Source organism: Phocoena phocoena, chromosome 12 (assembly GCF_963924675.1).
Source record: "Phocoena phocoena chromosome 12, mPhoPho1.1, whole genome shotgun sequence".
Taxonomy (NCBI): domain Eukaryota; kingdom Metazoa; phylum Chordata; class Mammalia; order Artiodactyla; family Phocoenidae; genus Phocoena; species Phocoena phocoena.
In genome coordinates, this window is record NC_089230.1 from 47,238,719 (window position 1) to 47,255,591 (window position 16,873).

The 16,873-nt window shown below is 42.0% G+C and overlaps 1 protein-coding gene across 1 annotated transcript in view; it reads right to left on the bottom strand.

The window, feature by feature from the left end:
- The window catches only part of CCN6 (cellular communication network factor 6), a 30,915-nt gene continuing 14,042 nt past the window's right edge, over positions 1-16,873 (bottom strand). Inside the window, exons 4-7 of the mRNA XM_065888642.1 lie at positions 8,892-9,189; positions 4,792-5,034; positions 1,320-1,513; positions 1-282 (exon numbers count right to left, since the gene is read on the bottom strand). Of these exons, the coding sequence (XP_065744714.1) occupies positions 1-282; positions 1,320-1,513; positions 4,792-5,034; positions 8,892-9,189 (1,017 nt within the window). The remainder of the gene's footprint in view (positions 283-1,319; positions 1,514-4,791; positions 5,035-8,891; positions 9,190-16,873) is intronic.

Below are 16,873 nucleotides of genomic sequence, written 5' to 3' on the forward strand. Positions count from 1 at the left end.
TTATAGGATCTTGAGCTCAGAAAATATATCTCCTGGATCTCTGCAGTTTCTCTGACATACACAAGATGTAATCCACAGCATCTTCCATTTAAATGACCCTTCATTTGGGCAATCAAATTGAATGGTAATCATTTTAGACTTGTTAGGGACACAGCATCTTTTATCCAAGCATATCCCACAGAAAGTGGGTTTATAACTCTGAGTGCTTGAACATCCGGAAAAGACAAATTTTTCAGCTTTGACGGGTTGGAAAGTAGGTTGGCATGTTTTTCCTTTGGGGATCTGAAAAGATATATAACGTTAAGAAGTCACTCTTTAAACTTGATTACGGTAGTCCAGAAAAGCGATACTTTGTGGACTATTACATAAATACACAGATATAATTATTTTCAGGACATTAATAGTTGCCATTTAGTGACATCCAGCCCTTTCTTTTCTGCCTTTAAAATCCCCTCTCACCAAAGGACCTTGGAAGTCCTCCCTGTGCTTCCTCCATCATATTATAGGACCCACTCCCCAATGTTTTTCTGCTATCTACCCTTGACTAAGTTCCACAATAAATGAAAATTTCTGTTTTATTTAATATTAAGGGCCAAGACTTAAATTCTCTAACATGGCTCAGTTTTAAGTAGATGGATAGATGAACATCTTAATCCCTTTGAAATTGTCAGCTTTCTAATAAATAGGATAGGGAATAACTTAGGGATAAGATTGGTTTTGCAGCATTTCTAAAAATTACTCGAGACAGTCACAGAAGCAGGACCAGCTCTAGTTATACCAAGCAATCTTAGAGTATGTATTATTGTATCATAGTCCTTTGGCAAGTAGTAGCTAAGCAAAGCATTTTGGAAATAGTGTGGTTCCCTCTCCAAGTTGGTGATACATAAGATCAGAACTTCTCTGATGTTCCTAATGTTTTTATAATTATGATGTAGCAACCAAAATCTTTTATCAATTGCTCTGATTCCACTACATAAAATTAATATAGGAAAAAGAAGGTAGAATCTGAAAAGGATCCTCTCTGAAAAAACAATATACATGGTGGGGTGCCCCAACAAATCAGGCTGAACAAGACCCACGCTAGTAAGCTGTTAACCTGTTGATTCTAGATACCCTAACATTACCTCTCTGCTTGGTGAAATTTTTTCCACAAAGTGCAGTTAATAATCTGCTTTCCTCCAAGACAGTTTGACTTTAAGAGTTATAATGAAGTGGTTTTATTAATAAACACTTCCAAAACACACACATACATAGACACACATACTTTTCAGGCGTCTCAGTATTGAATTATCATGAAGTTAAATCTACTTAAACTTTACCTTTACTGTCTTTGATATATTACTGTCACAAGGCTGAATGTAGCACAGTCTTTTCTCATTTCTCATTTCACAGTTGCTGTTTTCATTGGTTACCCTATTAGATATGCCCATCCCACATGTTCTGGAGCAAGGGGTCCACTTTGTTGCTTGCACAAGACATTTTCTTTTCCAAATAAGTGGGAGATTCCTATAAGCTAAAATAAAGGAGGAGGGAGTGCATGTGTATAAATATGTATTCATGTAGGTAGATAATTTTTAATCATTATTTTTAAGCTAATAGTTAATAGATCTGAACTTTATATAAAGTAATTCAGAATAAAATAAGCTCATGGTCTAATTATTCTTTTTCCCACTCCCCAAATTATCTTTCAGTCAAGTGTTACAGTGCAGTATCTTAGGAGGAATAAAAATACTTTATCTTTGAAAAACTGAGTAAAGTACCCATTTGCTTCTTTCTGCGTAGCCCGTCCTCTGAGCACTAAACAGGCTTATGCTTTGATGGATATCTGCCTTTTCCCTGGTTCTTGCCTCACGCTTGATGTTATTTTCAACAGAGGTTGAAACAGACATCAGTAGGATTAGGGAATTCAAGATATTAATCAGAACAAGGTGGTCTTACTGTTAAATTTCGTGATGTTAAAATCTAAAATACAAAAGTTACATTTGAGAATTCAGCTATCCATGAGACCAGTTATTTTCTTCTCCGCTTTTTAAAATCTAGTCTTTTAGAACACTCTCTACGTTACACTGAACTAACCTAAATACGTACACTAAGTCATGAAAGATGCGCAGTCCATTTTCCTCACTCAGCTTAACTACTACATTCCCTGTGGTATCAGGCCTACGGTGTTCCCTCTGTTGTCTAGACATTTCATCTCACTTCGGAGTGCGTGGACGGATCTGTGGGTGAGTGGGTTGGATAGACAGAGCCCCCCTCCACTGCCTGCAGCTTAGGAGAAACAAGGGAGGGGACGGGGTGAATAATGAAGATATAAAGAGTGCATAATAATTCTTCCATCTTCTTGTAAATCCATGGGGAGCTTCCCTCTTGTTCTGCTCATGAATGAATCAGGCACTTGGTTCATTTTAAGCAAACTACTAATTGGTTCATTGTCTCAAAGCATTTCCTTCAGGTTAATATGCATCCTAAAGTGGGTGCTTTGGGAGTAAGGTGGAGATTTGAGTCTGCAATTAACACAGCAAAATTCAGGCTACATTACTTGAAAATGTCAATTTAAAAAGGAACCACCCACCCCCCCTCAAAAAAATGCCTTCTTGATAGGGAAGAGTCACTTTGAAGTATGTGCTATCTTTGAATAAAGTGATACTTTTTGTTACTGTTGTCAGTGTTATTACAGTAGGATCTTGCCATTGCACACAGAACTGAGGGAGAGGAAGCAGAGAAATGGAGATACCTGGAAGGTAGACAACAGTTTAAAGACCTCAGCGCAGGAAGCAGGTTAAAAGCTTGGCATGCATCTGCAATAAACAAAGGTAGGTTAGATTATCATATTACCAAGAACCCCCTTAGAGTTAAGCCAAGAGCTGCATTCAGGAATTGCTTAACATTCATTAAAGGGCAAGAAAACTAGAAGAAATTTTCAAAGTACAAGTTCAGTGTTTGGTGAGCAGTGAGAAAAGCATAGGGGCATTATGTCATTGCATGCTTCCTGCTGACCAAGCAAAAGCTAGATTCCAACTGTAGACTGTCTGGAATTAATTAAGTATATAAATTACTATCACAAATATATCTTAAAGTATGCGTGTGTCATTGTGCTCAACTTTGAAAGCAAACTCCTGTCTGGGCCCGTAAGTACAGTTTCAAAGTTAAGCAGAGGAGAGACATTAAACTGAACATATACTTCCTTTTAAACATATCTAGGCCTATATTTTAATTACCAGGGAACACTTGGGAGATTTTCTCATTTTTTGTAGCAAAGTACGGACCACTAAGAATGACCATCTGACGCCTCCTCCAACCAGGTTCCAAGTGAATCCACTGAAACTGCTCTGACTTCACAAATGAGACCAACTTGACCTAGACCCAAAGGCCTGGCCTTGGGGACAACTGCTGTTCTACGGTGGTCTCACCAGGGAGGTTCACGCATGGGTTCTAAGAACTTAACCCTGAGTCACCAAGATCCAATGCAGAAAATCAACTGTTCTTGTACATTTGTTAAAAAAAAAAATTTGGCTTATATTTTCAAAACTTTTAGAGCATTAGCAGTATCACGCGGTTAGCTGAAAACCGCGGATGGTGAATGCCGATTTGCTGTAACCTGTTAAAGTTTTATGAATTGGCATAATTGGAATCCCAGAGGATGTTCCTTTAAGAATTCGTTTTTACAGATCTAAGACTCATTTCTCTGATTATAGTTGCTTTTATTAACTATCCACATAAGTGAATTTAGGAGTCTTTAGCATACATAAGTATTCCATATTTCCATGGCACCTTTCATTTACTAAGCTCCAAATTTCAAGAAAAAGGCATTCTTAATTTCTGGATGAAAGCACAGATGTGAATAATAACCAGGCATCAATATTGCCCCTTTTTGAGTCCTTCCTCACCTGTGCTTCATTTGCTGGCATTTTTGAAACTCCTGTCCCCCAAAAACCCTGGCACCTAAATAAGATGCTAGCTTAGAGCAGACCAAACTATAAGGTTTGTGAATATACTGAGGCCAACTGTAAATGGCCAGGTGCTCCAGATGAGTAATAAGGATTCTCATTACAAGTTTCTGACTACACACATACCTGGGTAACCTACTTAAAAATGCCTGTGTGCACATTTATTTAGAGAAGTTGGTCATTGTTAAGCTTCATTTTCAGTGAATGAAAGGGTAATTTTATATTAGTTTTTTCTGTTTTTAGAAACGTTTACAAGTCAACGTACCCTCAAATATTTTTGATCATAGCCTTCCATTTCTGCTTTTACCATATGGAAAAGTTGCCTTTGGAAATTTTTGGAACTGGATGGTTCATACTTCTTGCCCATAATAGAACAATACAGATAAAAGTTTTTCCAGGCCAGGGAACATGTGGATAATATTTGGTCAGTTTGCCTGAGATGAGGTTAAATGGAAATAAGTAGAGGTAGTTAGAAGAGTTTTCCTGACCTAGCAGAGCTTTCAAAAACTGGAATATTTGGAGAGTTCCCTAGTGATCTAGTGGTTAGGATTCAGTGATCTCTCTGACGTCGCGTGGGTTCAATCCCTGGTCAGGGAACTGAAATCCCATGAGCTGCGTGGCCAAAAAAAAAAAAGGAAAAAATCGAAAACATTATAAAGTTCCCTTTACAGATACTCAGAGCATACCTGCCTGAGGTAGAGACCGAGTATGATGGCACACTCAAACTAAATCTCACACTGATCACCAATCAGTAAGTACCTACTTAGTTCCTATGGTACGTAAAAGGAACATGAAAGAAAACCAGGCGAAGTCATACATGAGAGACAGTTGTACTTATCAGTACCTGGCATTGTTTTGTAGCTTGTTGACAGCTGCTGTTGTGATGACCTCAGGCCACATTTTGACTGATCAGTCTTCTTTCCACCTTTAGCCCTAGAGCAGTGCCTGTCAGCCGGCTTTGGTATGAACAGAGGTGTGCATCCAATGGCCCCACTCACACAGAGGCAGCTAAACAGGGGATTGGGCTGAAACACTTGGCCATTATGATAATGTACCCTGTTGAACTCACATCCCACAGCTACAAGGTCTGAAAAGAGAAAAGAGCAAAATCACCAAAGAAGCCATAACTGATAGTCTAGACTTCCAGTTATAAACCATAGAGGAAATTGCTATCTCCTTTATGAAATATAGTTCTCAATTTTTTAGGCCACATCTGAAACCTCCTTCACAGAACATCTGTAAAAAGTGAAAATGAGGGCTTCCCTGGTGGCGCAGTGGTTGAGAGTCCGCCTGCCGATGCAGGGGACATGGGTTCGTGCCCCGGTCCGGGAAGATCCCACATGCCGCGGAGCGGCTAGGCCAGTGAGCCATGGCCGCTGAGCCTGCGCGTCCAGAGCCTGTGCTCCGCAACGGGAGAGGCCACAGCATTGAGAGGCCCGCGTACCGCAAAAAAGAAAAGTGAAAATGAGACATTTTCATTATATCGTAGATTATCAGCCCTGAGTAGTCACCTTCAAAATTAAGACCCTGTTCCCTGTTCTTGAGTAAAGTTAATAAAAAATCACTATGAGTATAGCACTGGGATAATGACTGTAAACCTCAGAGCTGGGTTGATGGCTGGTGAGACAGACATCCCCAGATGCCCAACAACAGGCTGGGATATATTCCTAGGGAGTTAGGATAAGTGAATGGGTGAAGAAATCATAATTTGTTTACAGTACTGCACAGTAGCTGATGACCTTTCACAGAACTGGAAGGTCAAAACCTTTTCAGAATACTAAGATGTGACTGACTGCACTGTGTTGACATTTGTGCTGATAGTGCAAAAGCAGCAGTGGCTAAAACTGCTGCCGGCACTTCAGCGTGAATCAAACTCTACAGGTTCGTCACTATTTTTCCTTGCCATACACTTGTACATAAATGTACTGTTTTTTAAAGTTCTTAGTTCTACCTAAGAATGTCCTTGATGACACAGTAAAAATTACTAATTTTATTAAATCTGAGTGATCAAATATACATGTCTTTTTAATATTCTGTGTGACAAAACAGGAAGTTACATAGAGCCTTTCTCTAGATATTGTACCAAAGTACAATAGTTATCGCGAGGAAAAGCACCTATGTTATTGTTTGGGTTGTGGGCCGAAGTAACCACTTTTTTAGTGGTAATTTCCCCTGAAGAAATGATTGACAGATACCTCATGGTTATTCAGACTTGGGTATTTGGCAGACATTTTCTTGAAAATCAATGAAACGGGCCTGTCACTTCAAGGAAAACAACTGACAGTACTTGTTGCCAGTGACAGAATTTAAGCTTTTGAGCAAAAATTAGAATTTTGGAAAACTTGTGTACACCACTGAGATCTTTATAGCTACCCAATATGTAGACTTTTCTGATAATTTTGGTACTAACTAATGTGATATTTTAAAATATCCATATAACCCATTGCTCCAAACTGGTATTTTCCAAATAACCAATGCATGGTATTACAAAATTATACTTGAGGAAAAGCCCCATTCCAAGTGGGCCTTTGAATAGAGGAAAGTATTTTAATGTCACAGAGTCTGAAAAGTTCACTGATTTGGTTTCCGATTCCACACGATTAGCAGTGATGCAGCTAATTTTTAAGAAACTCCACTTCTCAAGTTTTAATATAATATGAAAAAAGAATATTCACAATTATCTGAAAAGTCTGTTAAAATATTCCTTCCTTTTCCAACAACGTATCTGTGTGAGGCTGGAATCCCTTCATATATCCCAAACTAAAACAACATATAGCAATATATTGAATGCAGAAGCAGATGTAAGAATCTATCTTCTGTTAGAGAGATTTGCAAAAATGTAAAACAATTCCACTTCCACTCTTCTCTAATTTCTTTGTTTTTAAAGTAAAATTTTTTCACAAAGAATATATTATTCTTATTAATTTGCAATGGGTTTGTTATTTTTAAATGTATCAGTAAATATTTTTAAATTTCTAATCCATTAAATACCAAGAGGTAACTCACATAAACAAAAGCTCTTTGGGTCCTCATTAATTTCTAAGACTAAAGGGATCCTCAGACCAAAAAAAAGTTTAAAAAACATTGTTCTATAATGATGAATCAGCACATTCTCTGTAAAGTTATATCTTAAGCCTTTATAGATCATTCGGTCTCTGTTGCAACTACTAGACCCTGCTATTGTAAAGCAGCCACAGACTATATGTAACTGAACTGGTGTGGCTGTTCTCTGATAAAACATTATTTACAGAAACAGACTGTGGAGCGGATTTGGTCCCTGAGCCATAGTTTGTGACCCCAGTTATAGACCGTCCCCACCCCCATCCTCATGGCTGTGCTCTGTTACAATACTCATCACATTGTACATAAAATTACTTGTGGAAAGATCCGTCTGACACAATAAACTTTGACTCCGCGAGGGCAGGACCTGTATCTCTTTTTTCCCTGTTGTGTCCCCACCTGCTGGTCACAGTGTCTAGCTCAGTAGTGAATGCTCACTAAGTGTTAGGTTAATGAAATACCTTGCCTGGCACTGTTTGGGAGAAAGGGGTATCCTGAATGCCAGAGTCTGATAGATCACGTTTTTCCTGTTGAATTTCCGTAAGTAATAGCTAACATTTTTGAGAATTTACTACATACCAGATATTGTGTTAGGTGTTTTGGGTTTTGTGTCTTCATTTCATTTGATCCTCCTAACAACTCTATAAAATAGGAAGTACATATAACTGAGGCACAGAGAGGTTAAGCAACTTGATCAAGGTCACTCAGCAGACAGAACTCAGAATTTGAACCCAGACCCTATATTCTTAACCAATATACAATAGTCAAGTGCTGACAGGGGCATCAGGCTATCAACTTGAACTGTTCCACACATTCAGTCCAACTCCAGACATGTGTTCTCATTCCATACTTACAACCAAACTTCTGCTAGTAGTTTTCCTTCCCACTTAGACTTTTCTACAGTGTAACTTAACCACCCAGCTGACATGAGTATTTCTCTTCCCTTAGAAATTTTTTTTTAATCCTCAATAAATCAGTATCCTGAATGATTGTCAAGGCATAGGTTTAGATGGTTCAAGCAGTCTCCGGAGCTGAGGCCCATAAAGCTGAGGATCCTGTTGTGATGTGGGGTGCCCCTACCTTCTTTTTTACAAATGTGCCTCAGTAAAAAGTACAGTAACTTGGGCTTCTCTGGTGATGCACTGGTTAAGAATCCATCTGCCAAAGCAGGCGACATGGGTTCGAGCCCTGGTCCGGGAAGATCCCACAAGCTGTGGAGCAACTAAGCCCATGCGCCACAGCCACTGAGCCTGCCCGCTAGAGCCTGCGAGCTCTAGGCCATGCTCCGCAGCAAGAGAAGCCACCGCAGTGAGAAGCCCGCGCACCACGACGAAGAGTAGCCCCCGCTCGCTGCAACTAGAGAAAGCCCGTGTGCAGCAACGAAGACCCAACGCAGCCAAAAATAAAATAAAATAAATTTTAAAAGTACAGTAACTTGACGGTTAGTTGGAAAGGCCGAGATTAAAGCTGTATGTCTGAATACTAGATATACATCCTTACATTTTAAAAAAGATTATTTTTTAGTCACAGAAAAGGTTGAATTCAGATTGCTTCTGACAGTAGTAACGAAAGCTGTCATTTGTGGCACTTTAATGAGTCAGGCCGTTTACATAATTTCTCCTATTTTTATCATTAAAAGCAATTACCTGAGAAGAACTGCAAGATCATTTCAATGCAATAAAAGTAACAGGTTTCTGAATGTGTGTGTAACATCTGCTCATTTCACATGGTGTCCAAGATGAGAAGGCTAGTCTCACTGGTGCATGGACACTAAACCCACCTCTTATTTAGTCACATTCAGCTGATTATTCCAAAGTAACAATTGCAGGCAAAAATCCTGTCTAGACTCCACATTCGCCAGCCAGTGCAGAAGGAAACACTTACATGCACACACTCCAGTCTCGTACGTAGGCCCGTCTGCTGAGTAGTCACAGTACAGCCCTTTGTGGGGGTCGCAGAGGTCAGCTTCGTTGCAGGTGTCCCCTGGTTGCCTGGCACAGATTTTACAGCATCCACAGCCATCCCTCACCAGGCTCACTCCAGGAGGGCAGCTGGGCTTCTGGTGAGCGCACTGACAGGGCCAGTGACAAAACTGTTGACGATGGTGCACTTCTGCTACCTCACCAGGCCTTCCTTCGGGCGCTGTGTCTAACAGCCCAGTGCCCTGGGCCCTGCAGTAGAACTTCATTTGACAACAAAGGTGATGTTAGAAATAGCTCCTCAAACTAATTTCAGAGGTTTTCTGGAAATAGATTTCCCCCAGAGTACGAGAATACAGTGTGGTGAATTGTAACAATAATAGTATCTCTCAGTATTTGACATGATCACTTGCTCCTTAAACTTTTCTGCACTCAGCTTCCAACACATGACTCTTTCTCCTCCTTTCTCACTGATGGCTCCTTCTCAGTCTCCTCTGCTAGCTTCTTCTCATCATCTTCATCTCTAAACACTGAAACCCCCTGTGGGTAAAGACCTCTGAAGTAACTTCCTTCACTGCATCTCACATCTCCACCCAGGCCTCTCTTCTGAACTCAAACTGCCTACTTAATAGATCTCCACTTAGATATTTGACAGGCATAGCAAACTTCACATGACCAAAAACAAACTCCCAATTCTCCCCTCCAATCTACTCTTCCTTACAAGGAAAGGAGAGAGGGAGGTGTGTCAGAGAAGATGTGATGCTAGAAGCAGAGGTAACACGATGCTGCTGCTGAAGGGGGGCGTCACAAGCCAAGGAATGCAGGCAGCTTATAAAGGCTGGAAAAGGCAAAGGACAGGCTCTCCCCTAGACTCCCCCGAAGGAACACAGCCCTGCCTTGATTTTAGCTCTGTTTCCAGACTACAGATGCCAGAACTGTAAGATAATATATCTGTGCTGTTTGAAGACCTTAGCAATTTATTCAGTAGCAATAGGAAACAATATACCCCATTTTACAAGGGAGGACTATGGGGCTCTGATTGCTTAACCTACTCCAGGTCACATATCAAGTAAGTGGAAGAAGAGGGACTTACGCCACGCAGGCAGCTTCCAGAGCCTGAGCTCTCAATCCTTACCTTCCTCCCTTCCCCAGGCCAGATCTTGCCACCAACCAGCTTTGATATTGAACAGATCACTGAATCTCTGCATCTGTTTTTCCTCTCTAGCCCAGACTCTCCCCCTGAGCTCACAACTAACTCATTCATCTCTTCGGGGTATATCCCACTTTGATGTCCCACAAGCACCTCACTTTCTCCCTCCCCACAAGAAACTGCTCTCAGCTAGTGCCCATTTTAGTGAATGGTGGCATCATCCCCTGAGTTCCCCAAGCCAGGAAGCTGAGATCAACCTCACCTGTTCCATCTCCTTCATCCCTCACACCCGAAGGTCAGCGACCTGCAGGGAAGTCCAAGCTCCTGAGCACAACGTTCAGGGCCCTCCTCGTCTCTTGCGTTCCTTAGATTCCTTAGCTTCTAGCGAGTGAAAGTGCCTGCCGTTCCCTGCATATCTGAGGCTGTTCCTTCCACCTGTAACCTTCTTCACCTGCCCCCACTCCTTCCCTGAGTTACCACCTTCTCCAGAAGACTTTCTATAACCTCTCCATGCTCCCTTTTACCTGTCGGTGTACTAAAGTTAGTGTATAAGTGCCTGTCTTCTCCACTCACCCTACAGCTACCCAACCACAGGGACCTGAGGTTCCCTTGCTGGTGTACAAGTGGCACTTAGCACAGTGCCTGGCAAGTAATTTCTGTAATTAACTCTCAATTTTTATCTGATGGAACTGAAGGCAGTTGGACTGATTCAGACATCCTAAACCTCTTTCCAACTCAAAAACCCTACATTTAAGGGACACCAAGTGGGGAAAGCGGTTGGGGGGGATGAATTGGGGGATTGGGATTGACATATATACACTAATATGTATAAAACAGATAGCTAATATAAAAAAAGAAAAAGTTTGGACAATGAAAAAGAAAGTCAGAATCAGAAAAAAAACCAAAAACAACCCTACATTTAAAAGTATCTGTTTGAAATTCCACCATTAAATCTTAAGCCTTTTGTTTTTGCGCAGGCTCAGCGGCCATGGCTCATGAGCCCAGCCGCTCCGCGGCATGTGGGATCCTCCCGGACCGGGGCATGAACCCGTGTCTCCTGCATCGGCAGGAGGACTCTCAACCACTGCGCCACCAGGGAAGCCCAGCCTCTTTTCTTACCACTGATGAGACATGTATTCCCCAGAGTAACACTTTCAGCTACTATTTGAGTTGAATATACCATGTGAGAATAGACTTTGAGGATACAGTGCTGGGCTTCTGAAGGACGAGGAGGAACAATGGAAATCCCGAATGTAGAGGGGCAGAATATCAAGGCTACACATAGCGAGCGCCTGCTTCGCATTCTTGCCCAGGTTCAGACGTGGTTACCAGGGACCCTTTGCCGGGTTCGGTGGCCTCTCAGCTGGGCTCATGTTCATGAACTTTCCATCCTCCCCTCTCTAACGTGTTGGACTCTCAATTCTTGGCTTTCATTACACCAGCCCCACACCCCTGCCCAGTTCTACCCCTACCTCTGGACATACTTTCTCAATCTCCTTTGCAGGCTCCTGTTACGCTGCATTTGACTTAGATCTAAGCTCACTGGTGTTTCGTGACCTTAATGTATTGCTGTTCTCACCCTGCACACTGTCTCTTGACCATCTCATCAACACCCTTGCCGTCATTTTCGACCCTATGCAGCTTCAGATATAAATTTCCATCCAGGACTGCCCCGCTGAGTGCAGACCCATATAGCTGGCTGCCTACTGGACGTCTCCACTAGAACGTCCGACAGGAAAAACTCACGTCCCAAACTCAACATTGCCCCACCCACCCGAGACAGCTTCTCCATACCCTGGAGATAGGAAGCTAGGAGTCGTCCAGGTCACCTTCCTCTCCCTCACCTCCCATAGTCATTTAACAACTAATCCTGCTTATCATCCTTATAGCCCTAAAACTAGTCACTCTTCCCTCATTTTCACTGCTACCAAGTACTACTGCAGTTCCTAACTGGTCTCCCTCCCTCAAGAATGACTTCAACAAATCTACCACGTCACTGCTTTAAGGAGCTCTTAAAAAACATACCTGTCGGTCCCCAGCATCTCCACACACAAACAAAACAAAACAAAACAAAAAACACTGTATCTAGTTCTGTAAAAAATGCCATTGGTAATTTGACAGGGATTGCATTGAATCTGTAGATTGCTTTGGGTAGTATAGTCATTTTCACAATATTGACTCTTCCAATCCAAGAACATGGTATATCTCTCCATCTGTTGGTATCATCTTTAATTTCTTTCATCAGTGTCTTATAGTTTTCTGCATACAGATCTTTTGTCTCCCTAGGTAGGTTTATTCCTAGGTATTTTATTCTTTTTGTTGCAATGGTAAAGGGGAGTGTTTCCTTAGTTTCTCTTTCAGATTTTTCATCATTAGTGTATAGGAATGCAAGAGATTTCTGTGCATTAATTTTGCATCCTGCAACTTTACCAAATTCATTGATTAGCTCTAGTAGTTTTCTGGTGGCATTTTTATGATTCTCTATGTATAGTATCATGTCATCTGCAAACAATGACAGTTTTACTTCTTCTTTTCTAATTTGCATTCCTTTTATTTCTTTTTCTTCTCTGATTGCCATGGCTAGGACTTCCAAAACTATGTTGAATAATAGTGGTGAGAGTGGACATCCTTGTCTTGTTCCTGATCTTACAGGAAATCCTTTCAGTATTTCACCATTGCGAATGATATTTGCTGTGAGTTTGTTGTAAATGGCCTTTATTATGTTGAGGTAGGTTCTCTCTATGCCCACTTTCTGGAGAGTTTTTATCATAAATGGGTGTTGAATTTTGTCGAAAGCCTTTTCTGCATCTATTGAGATGATCATATGGTGTCTATTCTTCAGTTTGTTACTATGGTGTATCACATTGATTGATTTGTGTATATTGAAGAATCCTTGCATCCCTGGTATAAATCCCACTCGATCATTGTGTATGATCCTTTTAATGTGTTGTTGGATTCTGTTTGCTAGTATTTTGTTGAGGATTTTTGCATCTATATTCATCAATGATATTGGTCTGTAATTTTCATTTTTGTAGTATCTTTGTCTGGTTTTGGTATCAGGGTGATGGTGGCCTCATAGAATGAGTTTGGGAGTGTTCCTTCCTCTTCAGTTTTTTGGAAGAGCTTGAGAAGGATGGGAGTTACCTCTTCTTTAAATGTTTGATAGAATTCACAAATAAAATTTGTATGGACACACAAAAGATCCCAAATAGCCAAAGCAGTCTTGAGGGAAAAAAAAAAAGAGCTGGAAGAATCAGACTCCCTAACTTCACACTGTACTACAAAGCTACAGTAATCAATACAATATGGTACTGGCACAAAAACAGAAAGATAGATCAATGGAACAGGATAGAAAGCCCAGAGATAAACCCACGCACATATGGTCAACTAATTGATGACAAAGGAGGCAAGGATATACAATGGAGAAAAGACAGTCTCTTCAATAAGTGGTGCTAAGAAAACTGGACAGCTACATGTAAAAGAATGAAATTAGAACACTCCCTAACACCATACACAAAAATAAACTCAAAATGGATTAGAGACCTAAATGTAAGACTGGACACTATAAAACTCTCAGAGGAAAACATATGAAGAACACTCTTTGACATAAATCACAGCAAGATCTTTTTTGATCCACCTCCTACAGTAATGGAAATAAAAACAAAAATAAACAAATGGGACCTAATGAAACTTCAAACCTTTTGCAAAGCAAAGGAAACTACAAACAAGACGAAAAGACAACCCTCAGAATGGGAGAAAATATTTGCAAACGAATCAATGCACAAAGAATTAACCTTGATCACTTCCGGGAAGATGGCGGAAGAGTAAGACACGGAGATCATCTTCCTCCCCACAGATACACCAGAAATACATCTACACGTGGAACAACTCCTACAGAACACCTACTGAATGCTGGCAGAAGACATCAGACCTCTCAAAAGGCAAGAAACCCCCCACGTACCTGGGTAGGGAAAAAGAAAAAAGAATAAACAGAGACAAAAACATAGGGACGGGACCTGCACCAGTGGGAGGGAGCTGTGAAGGAGGTAAGGTTTCCACACACTAGGAAGCCCCTTCGCGGGTGGAGACTGCAGGTGGCGGAGGGGGAAGCTTCGGAGCCGCGGAGGAGAGCACAGCAACAGGGGTGCGTGGGGCAAAGCGGAGAGATTCCCGCACAGAGGATCAGTGCTGACCGGCACTCACCAGCCCGAGAGGCTTGTCTGCTCCCCCGCCGGGGCGGGCGGGGCTGGGAGCTGAGGCTCAGGCTTCGGTCGGATCCCAGGGAGAGGACTGGGGTTGGCGGCATGAACACAGCCTGCAGGTGGTTAGCGCACCACGGCTGGCCCGGAGGGAGTCCGGGGAAAAGTCGGGACCTGCCGAAGAGGCAAGAGACTTTTTCTTACCTCTTTGTTTCCTGGTGCGCGAGGTGAGGGGATTAAGAGCGCTGCTTAAAGGAGTTCCACAGACGGGCGCGAGCCGCGGCTAAAAGCGCGGACCCCCAGAGACAGGCATGAGACACTAAGGCTGCTGCTGCCACCACCAAGAAGCCTGTGTGCGAGCACAGGTCACTATCCACACCCCTCTTCCGGGGAGCCTGTGCAGCCTGCCACTGCCAGGGTCCCGGGATGCAGGGACAACTCCCCCGGGAGAACGCACTGCGTGCCTCAGGCTGGTGCAACGTCACTACGGCCTCTGCCGCCGCAGGCTCGCCCCGCACTCCGTGCCCCTCCCTCCTCCCAGCCTGAGTGAGCCAGAGCCCCCGCATCAGCGGCTCCTTTAACCCCGTCCTGTCTGAGCGAAGAACAGACGCCCTCCGGCGACCTACACGCAGAGGCGGGGCCAAATCCAAAGCTGAGCCCTTGGGAGCTGTGAGAACAAAGAAAAGAAAGGGAAATCTCTCCTAGCAGCCTCAGAAGCAGCGGATTAAAGCTCCACAATCAACTTGATGTACCCTGCATCTGTGGAATACATGAATAGACAACGAATCATCCCAAATTAAGGAGGTGGACTTTGAGAGCAAGATTTATGATTTTTTCCCCTTTTCCTCTGTTTGTGAGTGTATATGCATATGCTTCTCTGTGAGATTTTGTCTGTATAGCTTTGCTTCCACCATTTGTCCCAGAGTTCTATCCGTCCGTTCTTTTGTGTTTTTCTCCTAATAATTTTTTAAATAACTTTATTATATTTTATCTTACTATATTTTATTTTACTTTATCTTTTTTTTCTTCCTTCCCTTCCTTCCTTCCTCCCTCCCTCCCTCCTTCCTTCCTTGCTTTCTTTCTTTCTACTAACTCTTTCTACTTTTTCTCCCTTTTCTTCTGAGCCGTGTGGATGAAAGGCTCTTGGTGCTGCAATCAGGAGTTAGTGCTGTACCTCTGAGGTGGGAGAGCCAAATTCAGGACACTGGTCCACAAGAGACCTCCCAGCTCCACATAATATCAAACGGTGAAAATCTCCCAGAGAACTCCATCTCAACACCAGCACCCAGCTTCACTCAACGACCAGCAAGCTACAGTGCGGGACATCCTATGCCAAACAACTAGCAAGACAGGAACACAACCCCCACCCATTAGCAGAGAGGATGTCCCAAATCATAATAAGTCCACAGACACCCCAAAACACACCACCAGACGTGGACCTGCCCACCAGAAAGACAAGATCCAGCCTCATCCACCAGAACACAGGCACTAGTCTCCTCCACCAGGAAGCCTACACAACCCACTGAACCAACTTTAGCCACTGGTGACAGACACGAAAAACAATGGGAACTATGAACCTGCAGCCTGCAAAAAAGAGACCCCAAACACAGTAAGATAAGCAAAATGAGAAGACAGAAAAACACACAGCAGATGAAGGAGCAAGACAAAAACCCACCAGACCTAACAAATGAAGAGGAAATAGGCAGTCTACCTGAAAAACAATTCAGAATAATGATAGTAAAGATAATCCAAAATCTTGGAAATAGAATAGAGAAAATGCAAGAAACATTTAACAAGGACCTAGAAGAACTAAAGATGAAACAAACAATGATGAACAACACAATAAATGAAATGAAAAATACTCTAGAAGGGATCAATAGCAAAATAACTGAGGCAGAATAATGGATAAGTGACCTGGAGGATAAAATAGTGGAAATAACTACTGCAGAGCAGAATAAAGAAAAAAGAATAAAAAGAACTGAGGACAGTCTCAGAGACCTCTGGGACAACATTAAATGCACCAACATTCGAATTATAGGGGTTCCAGAAGAAGAAGAGAAAAAGAAAGGGACTGAGAAAATATTTGAAGAGATTATAGTTGAAAACTTCCCTAATATGGGAAAGGAAATAGTTAATCAAGTCCAGGAAGCACAGAGTGTCCCATACAGGATAAATCCAAGGAGAAATATGCCAAGACACATATTAATCAAACTGTGAAAAATTAAATACAAAGAAAGCATATCAAAAGCAGCATGGGAAAAACAACAAATAACACACAAGGGAATCCCCATAAGGTTAACAGCTAACCTTTCAGCAGAAACTCTGCAAGCCAGAAGGGACTGGCAGGACATATTTAAACTGATGAAGGAGAAAAACCTGCAACCAAGATTACTCTACCCAGCAAGGATCTCCTTCAGATTTGATGGAGAAATTAAAACCTTTACAGACAAGCAAAAGCTGAGAGAGTTCAGCACCACCAAACCAGCTCTACAACAACTGCTAAAGGAACTTCTCTAGGCAAGAAACACAAGAGAAGGAAAAGACCTACAATAACGAACCCAAAACAATTAAGAAAAGGGTAATAGGAACATACATATC